This window comes from Natator depressus, chromosome 9 (genome assembly GCF_965152275.1).
Source record: "Natator depressus isolate rNatDep1 chromosome 9, rNatDep2.hap1, whole genome shotgun sequence".
In the NCBI taxonomy this organism is placed as follows: domain Eukaryota; kingdom Metazoa; phylum Chordata; order Testudines; family Cheloniidae; genus Natator; species Natator depressus.
This window is the reverse complement of record NC_134242.1, coordinates 8,231,977-8,250,156: the sequence shown is the minus strand read 5'-3', so window position 1 is coordinate 8,250,156 and position 18,180 is coordinate 8,231,977. Positions and strand designations below refer to the sequence as shown.

Here is an 18,180-nt window from a genome sequence, read left to right as displayed (position 1 = left end):
TTCCCAGTAAAAGACACCCGCCCCCTTCCTGATCCTTAACTCTAGCGAGCAGCCCGAATCCATCTCCTTTCCGTTTCCACCGTCGTGATAAGCAGCAAGTACAGCAACACCCTCCCTGCGGGGAGGCTGGGCTGCGGTGACGCATGGAGAGCTGGGGGCACGAGCCTTGGGGCTGCAGGATCGTGCACCTGCAAGTGCCTTAGCCCACAGCTGCGTTCTGCCGGCTGATCCCCTGGCACAGCGAGTCCCCCACCCCGCGGTGCTGGGCTGGATTACGCAGTGGTCGGCTGGAGACAGGGCTGGTGGATGGGGAGTGAGTTCTCTCACACGTGCCCTGGGGCGGGGACGAGTCCGCACGTGTTGCACGTGTGTTGGTTGGATTCAGAGGCCCCATGCCAATGAGTCCTGCCTCACTGTGCGCCCACAGGAGCTCCTCCCTGGAGGGCAGCGTCCTCTCCCTTTCCTGGGATGTGCAGAGCTGACACCGCATCCTCTGGCCCCAACCAGTCTCATGGGGGCCAGGCCCCTTTTTGCTCAGCTCTCAAGTCTTCGCTGTGAGTCGATATTAACCAACGCAGAAATGGGGGGCCTCTCTAGGACTGAAGAAGCCCCTTTTCTTGTCCTTGGGTGTGACCTCCTCTGCTCCAGCAGGGTCCTCTCTGCCCTGCTCTTCCCCCAATCGCTAGAGAGTGGGAGGGGGCAGGATCTGCTTCCTTCCCAACTTGTCTCCACCTGTGGTCTGGTGGGTGCCTCCATCATGAGGCAGGGCTTTCACTGTCCCCTTGAGGCAGCTGGGGACATGGGGTGCTTGGGGGCTCTGGCACCCTTTGGCTTCCTTCCCGGCAGAAATCCTTTGCCAGGTCATGGAACAGGAAGCGCAGCTTGCCTTGCACGAGCTGCCGGTAGACCAGGAAGATTACGCTGGGGTGGCTCTGCAGGGTTGTCCGGGAGGCGCGGTCCGGCTGCCAGGCACTGACCTGTCCCAAGACAGAGAACGGGCACTCAAACACACAGCTTCCCCCGCCCTGAGCAATCCCCTTCAGCGTCACCGTCCGGGGCGAAATCTGCAGCTGGGACTCCGGGCTTAGAGAAGAGCAAGGTGAGCTCTTCACCCTGCTGTGATGGGGGTGGGCTGGGCAGGGCTGATGGGGGCAGAGGGGCAAGGCTGGGGCTGGGCAGAAGGGGTCTCACCTGCCAGCTGAAGGTCTGCAGGAGCAGGAGGAAGGAGTTGGCTTTCTTGTAGAGCTGCCCCAGGAGGGCAGCCGCACACTCCTGCCTCACATGGCCCTGCACAGCCGTCACCGCGTCCACCAGCAGCGCCAGGTCACCGAGGATTTCCTGCCTTTTTGTCTCATTCTGACAGGGACAGAGAAGGGAGAGGGGGGCGTGAGTGCCTGGCCCCAGTGCTGCAGGGGTTGGGGCCCCCTAGCCGCAGGCAGGGACTCAGGGGTGAGAGCCTCAGTCCTTCCCACGTCTCCTAACCCAGCAGCCTGATGGGAATGTGGACACTGGCATCACCCCACCAGCAGGGGGCGAGGGAGCCTGCAAGGGGGATCCCTAGAGAGCAAGAGTGCCCCCTGTTGAGCCCATGGGCAGCAGCCAGCAGAGGAACAAATATCCCCCTCCCCTCAGGGACTCCTCCCTGTGTCTGCTGCCCCCTCTGTGATGGGCTGAGTGATCATCTTCCCCTTCCTGGCCAGGGAAGAGCTGGAACTCCTGGACCCGTCCCACGCCACTCCTGTCCCCCAGGGCCCCTGGCCTTACTCACTGTCTTTGTTTTCCATTCCCGGAGGCTGAAGTCCACCATGGGCAGAGGAAGGGGCTGGGAGAGTGAGGGGAGCTCCTGGCACTGGCTCTATGGGGAGAGGAGGTGGAAAGCACCGAGTGAGATGCCAGCAGGCCTAGGAGAGCCCAGCCCGTGAGGCCAGCTCTAGGGGCAAGAGACGGAATGAGCACAGGCTCAGGAGGAGTGGAGGCCTCGTTGGGGCTGTGCCGCACAGCTGGCCAGGCAGGATATTTCTCTGCCTTCCTTCCTCTGAAGTTTGTGTGATCCCAGCCTCTCCCACCAGGGGTCGCTGTAGGGGGCCGGGCAGGAGGAATGCTGGCTGTGGGGGGAGCTCCCGGCTGTGCCAGTCCCAGCCTCTCCCACCAGGGGGTGGTGTAGGGGGCCAGGCAGGAGCACTGGCTGTGGGGGAGCTCCCAGCTGTGCCAGTCCCAGCCTCTCCCGCCAGAGGGCGCTGTAGGGGGCCAGGAAGGCACTCTGGCTGTGGGGGGAGCTCCCAGCTGAGCCAGTCCCAGCCTCTCCCACCAGGGGGCTCTGTAGGGAGCAGGGCAGGAGGGCTGGCTGAGGGGGAGCTCCCAGCAGGGGGCGCTGTAGGGGCCCGGGCAGGAGGGCTGGCTGAGGGGGAGCTCCCAGTGGGGGACGCCGTAGGGGCCCGGGCAGGAGCGCTGGCTGTGGGGAGCTCCTGGTTAGCCGGGCTGGAGCGTGTCTCCTTACCACTCTCTTCTCCATGTCCTTGGCTTCGCTGATGTACTTCTGGATCAGCCGGTTGTCGCAGACCAGCCGGGCCGGGCTCGTCCTGGACAGCTTGATGTGGAGGAGGAATGCTGTGAGGAGCAGCAGCCCTGAGGGCAACCAAAGGGAAAGACAGCATGGGCCAGACTTCCCCGAGGGCAGAGCCCAGCCAGGAGACCTGCACGCCCGCTCCATGGGGAAAAGCCCAAGAATCTCCCCTAGTTTGCCTCCCCACACCCCACCCAGGGAGAGCTGTGTCCCCATCCCACAGGTCAGTTCTTGGGCCATTCTCCAGGGCTAGCACAGGCCTATTGTCCCGTCTCTAGGCCCCTGGGGCTTTTACCTGGCTACATGCTGGCCCTGTCTGTGTTGCCCTCTCCTGGTTTCAGCACCTGCAGTTATTTAGTTGGTGCGCAGCCAGGCGTGGCTCACCCGCCCCTCCCTGCAGCCTGTGGGCGCCCCATTGATGGAGACTCATGCTGGGCCACACGTGCTTCTCCAGCTGTTTCTCCTGCCTTCTCCTTCCGGGTAGTCACACACCCCACCCACTACCTGCCAGGCAGGACAATGATTTACTTGTCCACCCTGAGGCCGGCGCTTTAAGTCAAACCAAGCTGAGCTCCAAAACCGAGCCAGTCTCCCCTGGCCCAGTGCTGGGCACCTGCCTAGCTCCCTGCCCCACTGGGAGTGGGACCACCCCCTCCTCCATCCCCTTCCCCTCCTACCCTGCACTGGAGCACGGTCGAACGTGTGAGAAAAGTCTAAGGCAGCCCATGCACTCGTCCTTTAACACGTGTGAAACTGCTCACGTTCCAGCTCAGGCCTAAACTTTCACTCCGCCAGCCTAGCTCATGTTAAAGCCCACACTGTCTTGTCGACACAGCTTTGATCCCTGTCTAGCCAAGAGCGGGGCAAAGGAGGGGCTGGGCCTGACCGCCCCTGTGTGGGCCCCCGCGTCGCCATTCACCGCTGTGCATGAATTCTCCGCTTGCCAGCAGGGGGCGTCTGATACACCCACCTGCACAGGTGTAAATGACCCACGGTGCCAGGCAGGGAGAACTGGGTACGGTGGGTGCTTTTTTTAAAAAAGGAGCTGTTTCTTTCCAAAGCAGCTCAGGTCTGGGGAGGGATGAGGGGATCTGCCAGGCAAAGGGGTGGCAGAAATGTGAGAAGGAGAAACGGAGCAAGAGGGAAACAGTTTTAAGGTTAGGGAATCTTCCCAGAGATGCCCTCTGGCCCCAGTAAGGGAGCCGGCAGGCTGCTGGGATGGATTAACGTGTGTGTTGCCCCACAGGTGGCTAGGGCATCTTCAGACAGAAAGCCCCTTTGTGGTGGTGACTAGACCAGTTCATAACACCAGAGTGGCGCCGACAGCCCTCTACCAAATCAGGCCTTGCTGTGCTTGGTGCTGTACAAACACACTGAGACAGTCCCTGCCCTGATTAGCTCACAGTCCAAACAGACAAAGGGATGGAAGCAGAACAGAGAGGAGAGGTGACTGGCCCAAGCCCCTGCAGCATGTCCATGGCAGGACCAGAACCCGGGTCTCCTAGCTCAGGGCCCTACCCACCGGGCCATATGGCTGTTACTAGCTAAGGGGCTTTGGAAGGTTGTGCCAGGCTGAACGTCAGCGGGTTTCCAAACAGAAGCCCTTCCCTGAACTGCTAACTCCTGGAGAGTAACCGTCCCAGGTAAGCAGCTGATTTCCCTCCCACTCGCAACCGCATCAGCTTGGGCCAGGCAATGTCCCCCTGCTAGCCCCGTGCCATTTCACTTTCGGCTTCTCAGGGAGCAGCTGCAACCACAGGTGCGGGAATGTGGCAGGGGAAGGCTGAGGCCAACTCCAACGCTTTCCAATGGACTGAGACGACAGTGGAACAAATGTGACTATTACAGCCGGAAAACAATGGTAAAAGGACATTACAGTTGCAAAGTCAAGCCCTGTAACCTTCCCTTGGCCCACTTGTGCGGATGCGCTGCAGCCGTCACAGCTGCTTGCCGACAGCAGAGGAATGGTGAGACGCAAGACTTCTGGGATCGATTCCAGATTGCAGAGGGGAGTGTGATCTAGTGGTTACAACCCCTTCTTTAACAGTCCACCCAGCATATACCTGCTGCAGCCTGTCTCTGCCACCGTTTACCTAGATCCCCCCACACACAGCCAATCTCTGTCCCCCAGTTCCTTGCCCACCCCCACTCTAACAAGTTCTCTGCCCCCTTCTGCAGCCAGTCTCCAGGCACCCCCAATCCTCTCTCCTCTGTGTCTGTCCAGTTTCCTCGCCAGTTCCCCCGCTGCCTGGGCCCCAGCAGGCGGTGCGCCGAGAGCACAGGAGAGTCTCAGACCGCTTATGTCCAGAGCAACAATTGCAGGGAAAGGCCAGCTGAGGGTGGGACGCGCTCATTTGCCCTCTGCGGATGGGGTCTGGCTGCAGCCTGGGCTGGTGCGAGGGTTGGAGCATGCTCAGTGCAGATGAAACCTTTGGGGAATTTAGCTGCCAAACTAGAACAAATCTCTTTTGCAAACTGAGATTTTTTCAGCGGCTTATAACGTGGCCGAATTTGGGTTGGTTTTCACAGGGTCGGCAAAAGGCAAATCACTCCCACCAGGGCAACCCTTTTGCCAAATCTCAAAGCCCTACTCCAAAGCGGGGGGGGGTGCGAGAGCTTCCCACCCAAACACTTGCAAGTGTTTTCTTAACATGGGCAAAACGACATTTTCCTCTCATCTAACAGAATTGTTTTAGCTGAAACTTTCCCAAAAGATTCAGCCAGAGGCAGATCCCAGGCATGGAAAATTTCAGCGTGAATGGTTAAAGCGTGGCAAACAAGGTCTCCCAAAGGGAGGCCATGAGCTCTAGGCCACCAGCTCCCTCTAGAATTAGGGGTTCTACACCCTGAAACATTGGACCCACCTACTTGACAGTGCCCCTTGGCAGGAGAACCGCAAGTATCCACTGCAAAAGTGAAATGGGGCCATGTTTCCTGCTGGGCTCCATCCCCAGGAAGCGGGGCAGCGATAGGGGAGGATAAATGGCTTCCTTAGCTGGCCGTGTGCGTCGCACTCTCATCCCGCTGATAAGGCGCGTTTGCACTGCGAGCGACTCTGGACGCAGGTTCCTCTTCGGTGGCCTCGGCACAGACGCGGACGGGCTCTACGTCGCGGGCAGCGTCACACGCGGCTGAGAGCATTTCGGGGAATGCCAGTGTCCTCTGTACACTGCGTCCCAGAAACCCCCGCCCCGCCCCAGGCAGCCCCCGGGCCCTGCACTCTCCAGAGGCAGCGACCCTTCCTGCAGTGACGGGGCCAGCACCGCTCTGCTGGGGGGCCGATTCCCCGCACTCGGAGCCCTGGGTCTCTAACAGAGACGCGCTAGTTCCAGGGGAGTCCTGAGCTCGGGACGGGGATTCTCTGGCCTGTGGGTGAGCTTGCTCCGCTCGGCCGGTGAGTCTGTGAGCTCAGGAGCCTGGCGTCTCCCCTTGAGTCCCCTGTGAGAGGCTCCTTGCTACTCAGCTGCTTTGAGCATTCCCAGGCCTTTGCTGTAGCGGCCCTGCCCTTCCATCAGTCCCCATCAACCCCACCCACCCCTGCCCTGCCCCTCCGTCTCCATCACTCCCGCCCGGCCCGGCCCTGACCCTCCGTCTCCATCACTCCCGCCCGGCCCAGCCCTGACCCTCCATCTCCATCACTCCCGCCCAGCCCTGCCCTGCCCTTCCGTCTCCATCACTCCCACCTGGCCCTGCCCTGCCCCTCCATCCCCATCACCCCCACCCAGCCTGGCCCTGCCCCTCCGTCCCCATCACCCCCACCCGGCCCTGCCCCTCCGTCTCCATCACTCCCACCTGGCCCTGCCCTGCCCCTCCGTCCCTGTCATCCCCTGGTCACTGCCCCTTCATTGCCACCAGACCCACTTGGCCCCTGCCTCTCCCTCCCCATCAGCCCAGCCCTGCCCTCCCGTCCCTGGCAGCCCCCCCGCCCCCATCCCCAGTCCCCTACAGCGTGAAAGCCTCCGATGCACGGACAGGTTGATCTGGTCCGTGTGATGGGAACAAGGTTGTGAGCCAAGCAGGGGCTGGCCTGCTCCCTCTCCCTCTGCTGGCGCTCGGAGCTGAGGCTGTTTGGGACAGGGGCAGGCAGGTTGGGGATTCCCTTTCCTGAAGGACTGAGAGTGGGCAAAGCAGTGAGAGACGCCCCATCAGCCCAGGGGGACGGGGTGCTCTGTGTGACCCGGGGCTGGAGGGCAGTCTGTGGCACCCGGGGGCACTTGGGCGGTCTCGGGCCAGCACAGTCACTGACGTTACAGGTCTGGGAGGTGCCCGGCCAATAGCTCTGAGCCCCACATTCCCATGGGGGAGAGGCCTCATCCCTGCAATCATGGGCACAGCCCTGGACACTGGGCTGCAGGGACCAGTCCTGCCCCGGACCAAGCAGGGCCCGCTCTGGAGCTCTGTCTATCCCTGCCCAGGTGTGAGACTCCATGCCCCTCCCCATGCCCAGACTTGGGGGGTGCCCTGTCCCTGTCCACCCCCAGCCCAGCACTCACTGTTCAACTCCATGCTAAGCTGGCCGTCTCTGCACTGCATCTTTCTCCCCGGTGCCAGCGGCTGGGCTCCTGCTCCCGTCCGGCTTCCATTTAGGGCAGCTTTAGCCCAGGCTTTTGGCGGGGCAGGAGGACTGGGCCGTGAGGCAGGGGACAGGAGAGCCCCTGAGTGACGCTGCCCAGCTCCCGCTGCCGAGTGACCACAGCAAGGCTTCCTGTTGTGTTGTTTGACCTCCGAGGGAAGGCACTGGGGCACAGAGCGCAAGCCCTTGGGAAGGCTTCCTGCTTCCCCCGGCTTCCTCCTTGGCTCGCAGCGCTGGAGCTGTGCACACGGGCTGGGATCTCGGAGGCAGCCACCTCGCTGTGCTCACCCACTGGTGCGCGATACAGCTCGTGCCATGAACCAGCCCCACCAGCTCCCTCTCTGCACGAGCCGGTTGAGCCCCGCTTCCTGCTGGGTCCGCGTCTCCTGCCCACCTGCTCTCACAGCACGGACTGTGGGAACTTGAGTGCCCCAAAGAGTGAACGGCATGCAAGCTGGGGGCCTGGCGCTGGCTCCCCACTGCTGGAGGCCTGCAAGGGTGTCTGCTTTGGGCTGCACAGCTGGCTGGTTCCCCCAGAAAGCCCCAACGATCCAGCCAGGAGGTCAGGGCTCACGGGCTGCTCTCGGCACCACCTGGAATGGAGACAGTGCAATTAGTGAGCAGAGAAGGGAAATTCCAGTTCCATAGTGGACCTGCTCCCAGCACCCCCTTCACTCTCCCTGGCACTGGAGTCCTGGCCTGTGGGCTCAGGGATGCAAACCCCACCTCCACCCCCACCCCGCAAGGTCCCCTAAGTGACACACAGAGATGCTGGTGATAATCCTGCCCCAGACGCCCAGCATCCACCATCCAGAGGAACACACACACATCTGCCCTGGGAGCTGTAAGGGGCCCGTTACCCTCATGTCCGTGTCAGGCAATCAAGCCATGTCGGGTTCACACTAATGCAAAGAATGGGCAGCCCCATTTCCAGCATCCTCAGAGCTACCCTCAGCCTCGTCCCTGGGCTTTATCACCTGCTCAGCTCCTGCTGCCCCACAGAAGTGCCTCCAGGCACTGTCCTCTGCACTGGGCCCCTGGGGCATCTCTGGGGTCACGCTTGGACTCAGTCATCTGCCCCAGTGGGGGTGCAGGGCAGAGCTGAGAAGATTCCCGGGAAGGAATCGGATTCTAGACGCTAGAGCTCTGTGAACCAGGGAACCAGCCAGGGAACCGAGCTGATACCATGTGACCGGCATGTCCCATCCAAATTAGCCAGTCCCTCTGGACTCCTCACCGCGAGCGGCCGCTGGAAAACCCTGTCCAGACCAGGCGCAAACAGCCGAGCAGTCCATACAGTGGGGCAGTGGGAAGGGCACACAGCTCTGGGGCGGGGTGGGGAGGTGTGAGCTTTGGGAGCCCAGAGCAGATTGCAAGTCAGGAAGGGACAGGGGAGGAAGCTGGAGCAGGCACAGAGCCCCCAGGCCCAGGGGGCAGCTGGTGGAATCCTTAGGGCCTGGGGAAGGGGCAACTGTGGGACAGGGGCCCAGGCCCAGGGAAGGGGCAGCCGTGGAAGATGGGCATGGGCCGGGGAAAGGGCGACCGCAGGAGCCCAGTACGCAGAGGCCCAGCCCAGGGAAGTGGTGGCCCACCGGAACCAGGCAGGGGCCCAGCCCAGGGAAGGGACAGTGCAGGAGCTAGGCAGGGGCTCTGCAGGGAAGTGACTCTCGAGCTATTTGCTCAACGTTAATTGTTAATGAAAGTCCCCCAGGATTGGTTTAACTGTGGAAAGCCCAGGCTGCCCCCTGCTCAGTAAGAGAAGGGGTGAAACACAGCCAGCCTGGAGCGTCAAACCCTCAGCTCCCCTGCCCGGGGGGGGGCCTGTAAACCCCCCCCCTTCGCCCCCACCCCATGAAGTTCTATCTGGTGAGTGCCAGGATGCCAGCGCGGAATGGGGAAGGGCAGACCCCCCCTCCCCCAGCACATTCACCCCCAGTGAGGAGCTGCTCCTGCATGGGCAGAAGCTGGATACACCCCAGTGTCCCCCAGGAGGGCTCCATGTGTGCACCCCAGCATCCTCAAGGTTGCAGGTGCCTCTTGGGATGGGGTGAGGCTCTTCCTTCACAGCACTGTAGGGCCTCCTTCAACACTGGGCTGTCTAGCCAGGTGCTGCCCTGCTGCCCATACAGCCCAGCCCCTTCCCCAGGGGAGCTGTCTGCCGGGTAACGACCCATCCGGGGAGGAGTGCATAGAGCCAGTTGGAAAATGACCCCCCGCAGCTGTGCCAACAGCCCTGACACCCCTCGGCTGTACGCTGCCCCCGCCCCTCGGAGTGGGCACCCAGCCTTCCTCTGCTCGGGAGCTGCATGTACAGGGGGCATGCTGCCGGAGATCCCCAGGGCCACCTCTCGTGCTGCCACTGGGGGTGCCCAAGCGGGGTCAGGTCCCATTGCGCTGGGTGCCCGTCCCACAGAAAGCACAACGCGCTCTGGGGCCTGAGGGGCTCAGTCGGAACAGACCTGCCAGTCTCTGCCCCTGTGGTTCCTAGCATGCATCTTCTCGGGGTATGGCCATCGGAGAAGGGTCAGACCCACCCCAGCCACACCGGCTCCTCCCCCGGGCTCCTCCGCCCAGGGCTGCAGGAGGAAGCTGTTTGCAGGGCAAGCGCCTAGAGGCAGGGACCCAGCGCTACCAGCATCTGCAAAGAGCCTGGCAACCAACCACTGACTCACGTCTGTTGCCCCCCAGCTGCCCCGCATCTGGGAAGCCCTCAGCTGGGTTCACTGTTGTCTCCTGCCTTTCCTCTCAGACTAGTCCCGCTCACGGTCAGGCGTACGCATGCACACAAAACACACTCGCTCACGCACCTCCGGCCTTACACACCTGCACATGCTCACACGCCAGCCACGTGGGCCATTGTTCCTGGCAGAGGTGCGGCCTCCCTGGGAAGTTGGATGTGAGACAGACCAGACAAAAACAAACACCGCTCCTCTCCCATGACCTCCCTCCCTCCCCGACCCCAGGCCCTGCCATGCCAACCTGGAGAGCCGCAGAGGAGCTGGGCCGGCAGTCTGGGATCTGGAGGGGAAGCCGGAGGGCAGGGAGTGTGCCAGCAGGAGCTCCGGCCTGGTTCTGAGCAGACGCACGAGTGGGCCGGCAGGCGAGTGAAGCGCACCGGGGTCAAACACCCCCAGCTTCCCACACACCTGGCCTTGCCCAATGCAAACATTAGCCGAGCTGTGGTGGGCGTCTTTGCCTGGCCTCCTTGCCTGCTGCTGACGTGACGGGCTGCAGGCGCCCTGGCATCAGGGAGTCTGAGCCAGGAGCTGAAGCGCCAGGGCTATGCAGGGCACAGCAAAACCGCCCCAGTCTTCAACTGGCTGTACTCTGTGTCTCCATAGCGCCAACTGCAAGTGGGCACAGAGCCTCGGACCCCGTCTCCAAGGGCACCCAGATGCCATGGGGAGGGCATGGCCTCCACACTGAACTGCCTTCCTCGTCCTCTTGCTTGAACCTGAAAGTGGATTCTCTTTAAAACTGGAATTTAGCAGCGGCTCACAAATCTGCCCTCTGCCCTCCCACAGCCCATCTGGGACCTATACGGAGCTGCCGCCGGTGCCCATGCCCATGGGGGGGCTTCCTCTGCCCAGCCCGTGGGCTGCCAGCAGGAAATAAACCCACAGCAAAGAGCATGGACCGAAGAGGCTGCCAGCCTGCTGCTGGGACCAAATCTACGGAGTGGCCCAGGGGGCAGAGGGCTGATGCTTTAAGCGGGACGACCTTTCCCTTGGTAATTAAGGAAACTAAATTAATCTGGACCTGGTTAGAACCAGCCCCAGAAGAGCAGCAACAACAGTAATAACTAACCAAGCACCCCAAAGTGTGCCGAGTGCCTCCCGAAACCAATAAGATGCAGGCCCTGCCCAAAGAGCTCACAACCTCCTTCCAGTCAGAGACACAATAAGTGCGTGGCCGGGACATTTCAATACCATGGAATGGGGGCGGGGGGGTTTTGTGGCTTTTGTGGGTATAAGTTCTAAGCAGGAGCTCGACACCTGAACACGTGATTCAAGGCCCCAGTCCTGCAACTGGATTTGTGTGGCTGGGCCCTTGCAACAGCCAGACATTAGTGGTGAGTTGAAAATGAACTGCACCCCGGCTGGTAGAAAGCATTTCTCCAAGATCTAACTGCCCATATGGTCAGTTAAAGAGCGCACAGGTGACCGCCAGAGTGGAGACAGGGCCGCAGGGACAGGGCTGGTGCAGTAACTCATTGAAGGTTTACAGACAGCCTGGTGGAGCAGGGAAGTTATTTCTGAACTGTCGCTGTCTTTGGGGACGCCCGTCTCAGGTTCCCAGTGGGGGTCGGGGCTGAGGCATCTCAGAAGAAATTGAGCTTCAAAAGGACAAATTGACATGCCAGGAGCAGGGGGTTGCTGTACAGTTCTGGCTGAGAAAGGCCATGATCCCAACAGCAAGGGCCAGATCTGAGCAACAGGACCCAGACTGATTTAACAGCCCAAGCCTTGGGCTCAGCAGCAAGGCTAATGGGGATGCACCACGCAGAGTCTCCAGCCTGTGACCCTTCTCGCATCCGGCCCCAGAAGCGAGGACTCCAGGCTGCGGCAGCGGAAGACACTGGGGAGTGCCAGTAGGGTTAGCGCTGGGGAGTGCGTCAGCTGAGAGGGGTCTGTTGTTGGATCCTGCTTGGGCAATTGGCACGTTGATCTGCTTTGGGAAGCCCGGTGTTTCGCAGCTCTTCAGGAGTAACGGTCCCTAAGCTCTCTGGCTGCCAGGGCCGTCCCTGCAGAATGCAACGTCTGCATAGTGCAAAGAGCTGCATTGTCAGGAGCACTTGCTATTGCCCACCCACCGCAAGCCGCTTAATTGGGGGTGAACTGCACTCCGTGGAGTGTCTCAGCTCTCAGGCTGACACCACGCTCCGGCTCCCATCGCAGACCTTTCCCCAGGGCCTAGACTGAGCATCACCCGCTCTCGGGACATCAGACCCCCGTAGTGTGTAGTGGAGGGTGTCCAGGCCAACCCCTGCATGCAGCATTGTGGGCCTGAATCAGCGTTTGCCGAACAGGGGCCCCTCCCAAATCTACCCCAGCATTCAGTAATTGCTCACGCAGGGCTGTGCATGAGGCAGTGGCTGGCGGGGGTCCCTGGGTGACACAGGGGCATTCAGAATACGAGCAGCCCCGATCCCAAAGGGAATGATCCTGCCCCTTGCCATGCGGACAGCGTCAGGGGGGCAGGTGGATGAAATTCCAACCGGTCCCACGCTGAGAAGAGGGAAACGGTGCCAACGGTGTCACTCGCTTGCCACTAGGTGGCGGCAGGTAGCTTCATCTGAAACCATGGGAGCTGGGGGGGGCCACTGTTACCTTGCAGCCCTGGCCCTAGGCAGCCCCTTGGCCTGTCTGCCAGCCCCGTCAGAGTCCAGTGACATGGGTCCCTCTGGCTCCCCAGCCCAGTGACTGGCAGCTAGAAGTCACAGTGTCCTGCTGCAGCCTCAGCTGGGTGGGGGCAGCTCAGGCTGGGCTCTTACAGGGCAAAATCTCTGCAGTGGATCTACCCGGCCCCGGCCTGCCCCGTCTCTGAGCCAGCGGGAGAGTGCCTGGGTGCTGGGCTCCCCCCGGCGCGGCCTGGCGAGAGCAGGGAAGGCACAGTCCAGGCACTGCTGTAGGCAGTGGGGTAGGGGGCGTGCTCCTCTCGGCTCCAGTGCCCCGGGACCGCAGGGTGCTGCAGGGAGCCAGGTGGGGGAGCCAGCGGGGGGGGTTCTCTCCTCGCAGTTGGGGCTGACCCCAATGCCCCAGGGCAGCGCTTGGGGGCGCTGTGTGGCTGCAGTCGCCGCCTTTTGAATGAGACGGGAAACCGATGTCCTGAGCCGTCACAGAATCACAGCAATGTAGGGCTGGAACGGCTCTCGAGAGGTCATCAAGTCCAGCCCCCCTGCACTGAGGCAGGACCAAGTAAACCTAGAAGTGCCCTTGTTGCCAAGAAGGCCAATGGCATATTGGGCTGTATTAGTAGGAGCGTTGCCAGCAGATTGAGGGAAGAGATTATTCCCCTTTATTTGCCACTGGTGAGGCCACCCCTGGAGTACTGTGTCCAGTTTTGGTCCCCCAACTACAGAAGGGATGTGGACAAATTGGAGACAGTCCAGTGGAGGGCAATGAAAATGATTAGGGGCCTGGGGCACATGACTTACGAGGAGAGCCTGAGGGAACTGGGGTTATTTAGTCTGCAGAAGAGAAGGATGAAGGGGGATTTGATAGCAGCCTTCAACTACCTGAAGGGAGGTTCCAAAGAGGATGGAGCTTGGATGGTCTCAGTGGTGGCAGATGACAGAACAAGGAGTAATGGTCTCAAGTTGCAGCTGGGGAGGTCTAGGTTGGATATTAGGAACACTATTTCACTAGGAGGGTGGTGAAACACTGGAATGGGTTACCTAGGGAGGTGGTGGAATCTCCATTGTTAGAGGTTTTTAAGGCCCAGTTCGACAAAGCCTTGGCTGGGATGATTTAGCTGGGGTTGGTCCTGCTTTGAGCAGGGGGTCGGACTAGATGACCTCCTGAGGTCTCTTCCAACTCTAATATTCTATGACCACCCTGGACAGGTATTTGTCCGATCTGTTTTTATACCCTGCAATGACAAGGATTCTACAACCTCCCTTGGAAGCCTGTTCCAGAGCTTAACTACCTGGAGTTAGAAAGTTTTTCCTAATGTCTAACTTAAATCTCCCTTGCTGCAGATTAAGCCCATTCTTACTTGTCCTACCTCCAGTAGACAAGGAGAACAGTTGATCACACAGCCCTCGTTATAACAGCCCTTAACATATTTGAAGACTGTTGTCATGTCTCCCCTCCGCCTTCTTTTCTCTAGACTAAACAGGCCCACTTTTGTAACCTTCCTTCATAGGTCAGGTTTTCTAAACCTTTTCTTGCTGTCTTCTGGGCTCTCTCCAGTTTATCCACCTCTTTCCTAAAATGGTGTCCAGAATGGAGTACTCCAGCCGAGATCTCCCAAGTGCCGAGTAGAGCACTTCTCAGTGTCTTACATATGACACTCCTGTTCATATGTCCCAGAAGGATCTTAGCCTTGTTTGCAAATGCATCACACTGATGACTTATATTCAATTCGTGATCCACTCTAACCCCTGATCCTTTCCAGCAGTACGACCACCTAGCCAGTTATTCCCCATTTCGTGGCTGTGCATTTGATTTTTCCTTCCTAAGTGAAGTACTTTGCACTTGTCTTTATTGAATTTCATCTTGTTGACTTCAGACCAATTCTCCAGTTTGTCAAGGTCTTTTTGAATTCTAATCCTGTCCTCCAAAGTGCTTGCAACCCCTCCCAGCTTGGTGTCATCGGCAAATGTTATAAGGATGTCCTCCACTCCATTATCCAAGTTATTAATGACAAAGCTGAATGGTACCAGACCCATGACAGAACCTTTCGGGAGCCCACTAGATACATCCTCCCAGTTTGACAGCAAACCATTGATAACTACTCGCTAAGGACGGTGTTTCAACCAGTTATGTGCCAACCGTACAGTAATTTCATCTAGGCCACATTTAGCTGGAAACTGATTCTTCCTGCATGGGGTGAACAGAGCTGCCACAAGGGAGGGAGCTGGGAAGCTATGATACCACAGGGCTTTGCGTGGGCTTGGTAATAGGCGAAGGAGACCTACCTGGTATGAATGAAGGCTCGTGCTGTCTCTCCCGCTCCTTGCAGGCCTTGTCTCCTGCCTTCTCTTTCTTCCTAGTCTCCCAGGTGGACGGGGGTGCTGGGTGCCATTACTCTGTCATACGCAGGGGCGACCAGAACGGTTTGTGCTTGCGTGGACGGACTCCTAAAAGGAGGGGCTTTGGGAGATCATGAGCCAAGGACTCAGAGCAGGGGTTGCAACTTGGAGTAGGCTACACTAGTGTGCCTGTTTTTTTAAGGAAGCTATGCCTGATGGGAAATAAGATGCTCCTATAAAGCCTGCTATTTCTACCCCAGCCCCAGCTGTGGTGTAGGCTGCAGGCCTGGTAGGAGCCGGATGACCAGCTCTGCCTGTGTATTAGCTGGACGGGGGCACCTCCAACAGAGCTATAAGTGCTCCATCTGGCTCCTGGGATCAGCTGTTCTGCCTCTCCCCTCTTGCTGCTCCCCCCAGCCCCAGGGTGGATCCTGTAGTGGTGGAGATCGATCCCAACTAGCACCTACCTCTCCCTGAGAGTACCCCCCACCCTACACACCCCCATGGGTCCCGGCTCCCCAGCCCCCACTCATCCTAGATTCACTCCTCCCCAGCTACAGCTGCCAGCTCCACGTTCGCAGCTCCATGTCCTGCCCATGCCACTGCTTGGGGCAGGGTGTATTGACCATATGCGGAAGTCAATTGAGACATGCAAATTAGTGTGTGGAATAATTTACATAAAAGGCCACACCCAGAGCTGCCTTAATCTTGGCGCTGGGGCAAGGGCTGTTTGCAGGACAGGCTGAGTTACTGCTGCTTATTAACTGAGCTGTCCCATACTCCCAGATCATGCTTCATGCAGCCCCTCCTGTGATTCTGGGACCCTTTTCTGAGAATCAGAGAGCTTAAACCCCACATCCTGGCAAAACTCTAGCTCTGGGAGATCCTTCTGATCCCAGGAATCACCCCTCCCTTTCAAAGGGACTGTTCCTCCCTTCCTATCCCAAAGCAATGCCCGGGGTTGCTATTAAACAGCTGCTGGCTGCAGGTCAGTGGTAAGCGAAGTGCTATCTAGATGGATATTTTGCAAAGTGTCTTGGCTGCTCTGGGACTTTTGGGGGCATCGGCTATTGAGATCTGAGCCACCATGGGTGGGCAGATCACATGGGAGTCAACAGAGAGGTATGTACTGGGGATCAGTGCTTGTCACCCTGCTTTGAGTGACTTCCTCCTCCTGGCTACGTCTCAGGTCCTTTGCTCTGTACTCCCCCTCCCCTCCCTCTGGAGCTCTCAAGCCCCATGCTCTTGCTAGCTCCCCTTCAGCATCATCTCTCCCCTGCTCAGCTGCTGCACCTCAGGGTGCTGGGCTTGGTCCCCTGCTCTAGACTCTTACGTGGGTGACCTCATCTGCTACCTTCTCTACACCTGGGGCTCCCAGACCTCCCTCTCTGCCCTGCTCTCCTCCGAGGCTGCCTAGTTTGCTTATGAGAATGTCACGTGTGGGACGGTGTGAAAAGCCTTACTCAAATCAAGATCTCTCACGGCTGCTTCCCCACCCGCCGCTAGGCCAGCAGGCCTGGCCACGAAGGAAATGAGGTTGGTTTGGCACGGCTTGTTCTTGACACGTCCCTGTTTGCTATAGCTTACAACCCTGACACCCTCAAGGGGCTTACAAATTGAGTGTGTAATCACTGGGTCCAGTATCTGTCCAGGTCTTGAAGTTCGGCTGGGAGGTCTGGAATTCCCTGGGTCCTCTTTGTCCTTTTTAATGTCAGGTCTTATGTTTGCCCTTCTCCAGGCCTCTGGCTCCTCACCCGTCCTCCACGAGTTCTCCAAGATAATTGCTAACGGAGCAGAGATTGCTCCAGCTAGTTCCTTACTTGCCCTGGGATGAATTTCATCAGGCCCTGCTGACTTGAATGCATCTAACCTAGCTAAATTTTCTTGAACCTGTTCTATCCCTGGTGTTCCTTCCCCCTTGTCAGTATTATTCATTGTTGAGTATCTGGTCACCATTAACCTTTTTAGTGAAGACTGAAGCAAAATAGGCATTAAACACCTCAGTCTTCTTAATGTCACCAGTTATTAGTTTCCTTCCATGCTAAGTAGCGGACCTGCACTTTCCTTCATCTTTCTCTTGCTCCTAATGTATTTAAAGAACTCTTCTTGTTGGCTTTTGTTCCTTGCTAGCTGTAACCCATGTGATGCCAATGCTGCAATCTGCTCTGGTTTGGAGGAATGGCTGGGTGGTGGGTGGGGGTCAGGGAATGGGATATAGGGCCTGTCGCCTATAGATCTCCAGCATGAATCCCAACAGGGCTCTTCCCTTTGGTGTCCCTGTGTGAATAGGCTAGGTGGGGCTCTGCCCAGTTGCTGGGCTGACCAGTGGCATATCTCCCTGCTTGGTACCAAAAGCTTTAGCAAAGCCCAAGCTGCAAATGGGCCCCAGGGACCGAACGCCCCCGGCTGGGCGAGTGCCTCTGTGCTCGGAACGTGAGTGCCATCTTCCAGCTGCTATGGAAACGGGGCTCAGAGGTGTCACCTTGCTCCGAGGCCCTGCCCTGCCAGCACTTGCCCAGTCACAGCTGCTGGAATGTGGGGACCAATTGTTCCAGGTGAGAGGAGCACTCAAAGCAAAGCCTGGGCGAGGGACAGAAGGGGTCTTCGTGCAGGTGGGCGGGAGGGGCCCATTGCATGGCTGCTGCATTGGTGACAGAGGGATGGGCGCCACCCTCTGGCACCTGGCATCCTCATTTACACCTGGGCAGAGTGGGTGACAATTGCTCCCAGGCCAGGATTCTCCTCTTTCCCCCTGGTGGGAGCCATTTGCATTCAGTTTGCATGGGTGTGAATGACTGAGCCAGGAAGGGGGAGCTGGCTCTGGGGGATTCTTTCTGCAACTTCACTCAAGCCCTTTCCCGTGCAGTCAGGTGCCATCTCCACTGAGCCCTTCCCTGTCCTATGCCCCCCAGTGGCGCCTGCCTTCCCCCTCCCAGAGGCAGCTGGAAGGCCACCCACAGCTGCAGCCCTGGTGGTTCCCACACTGGCATTTGGGCCAGAATGTTAGCACTAGCTGCAGGGGGAGATGGGAAGCTACAGGCCACTTCCAGGTGCCTGGGGTGGGGGGAGCTGAGGGGAAGCCCCCAGGCCCTTTGAAGCCCCTGCTGCCATAAAGATCCCATCATAAAAGAGAAAGTCAAGCGGACAAAGGGGATTGACTGTGGGCTGCTAATCTGGCAGCAAAGCAAACAGCTCTGTTTGCTCATGGGCCAGCTGTGCTCAGGCTGGGTGGAGGGCAGTGCGGGGAGCTGGGCTGCAGGGGGTGGCACGGAGAGCTGGGCAAAGGGGGCTCACACAGGGGTCGGGGCTCCCTGCCGTGGGGGAGACCAGCACCAGGAGAGGGCAGGG

The 18,180-nt window shown here is 59.2% G+C and overlaps 1 protein-coding gene across 1 annotated transcript; it reads right to left on the bottom strand.

The window, feature by feature from the left end:
• Positions 1-7,254, bottom strand: THPO (thrombopoietin). The gene is made up of 5 exons (XM_074962897.1): positions 7,057-7,254; positions 2,498-2,625; positions 1,769-1,855; positions 1,192-1,356; positions 1-977 (listed from the first exon to the last, which is right to left on the bottom strand). The coding sequence occupies exons 1-5, from the start codon at positions 7,094-7,096 to the stop codon at positions 756-758; spliced, it is 642 nt and encodes a 213-aa protein (XP_074818998.1). The 5' UTR covers positions 7,097-7,254; the 3' UTR covers positions 1-755.
• Positions 7,255-18,180: the final 10,926 nt, after the last annotated feature.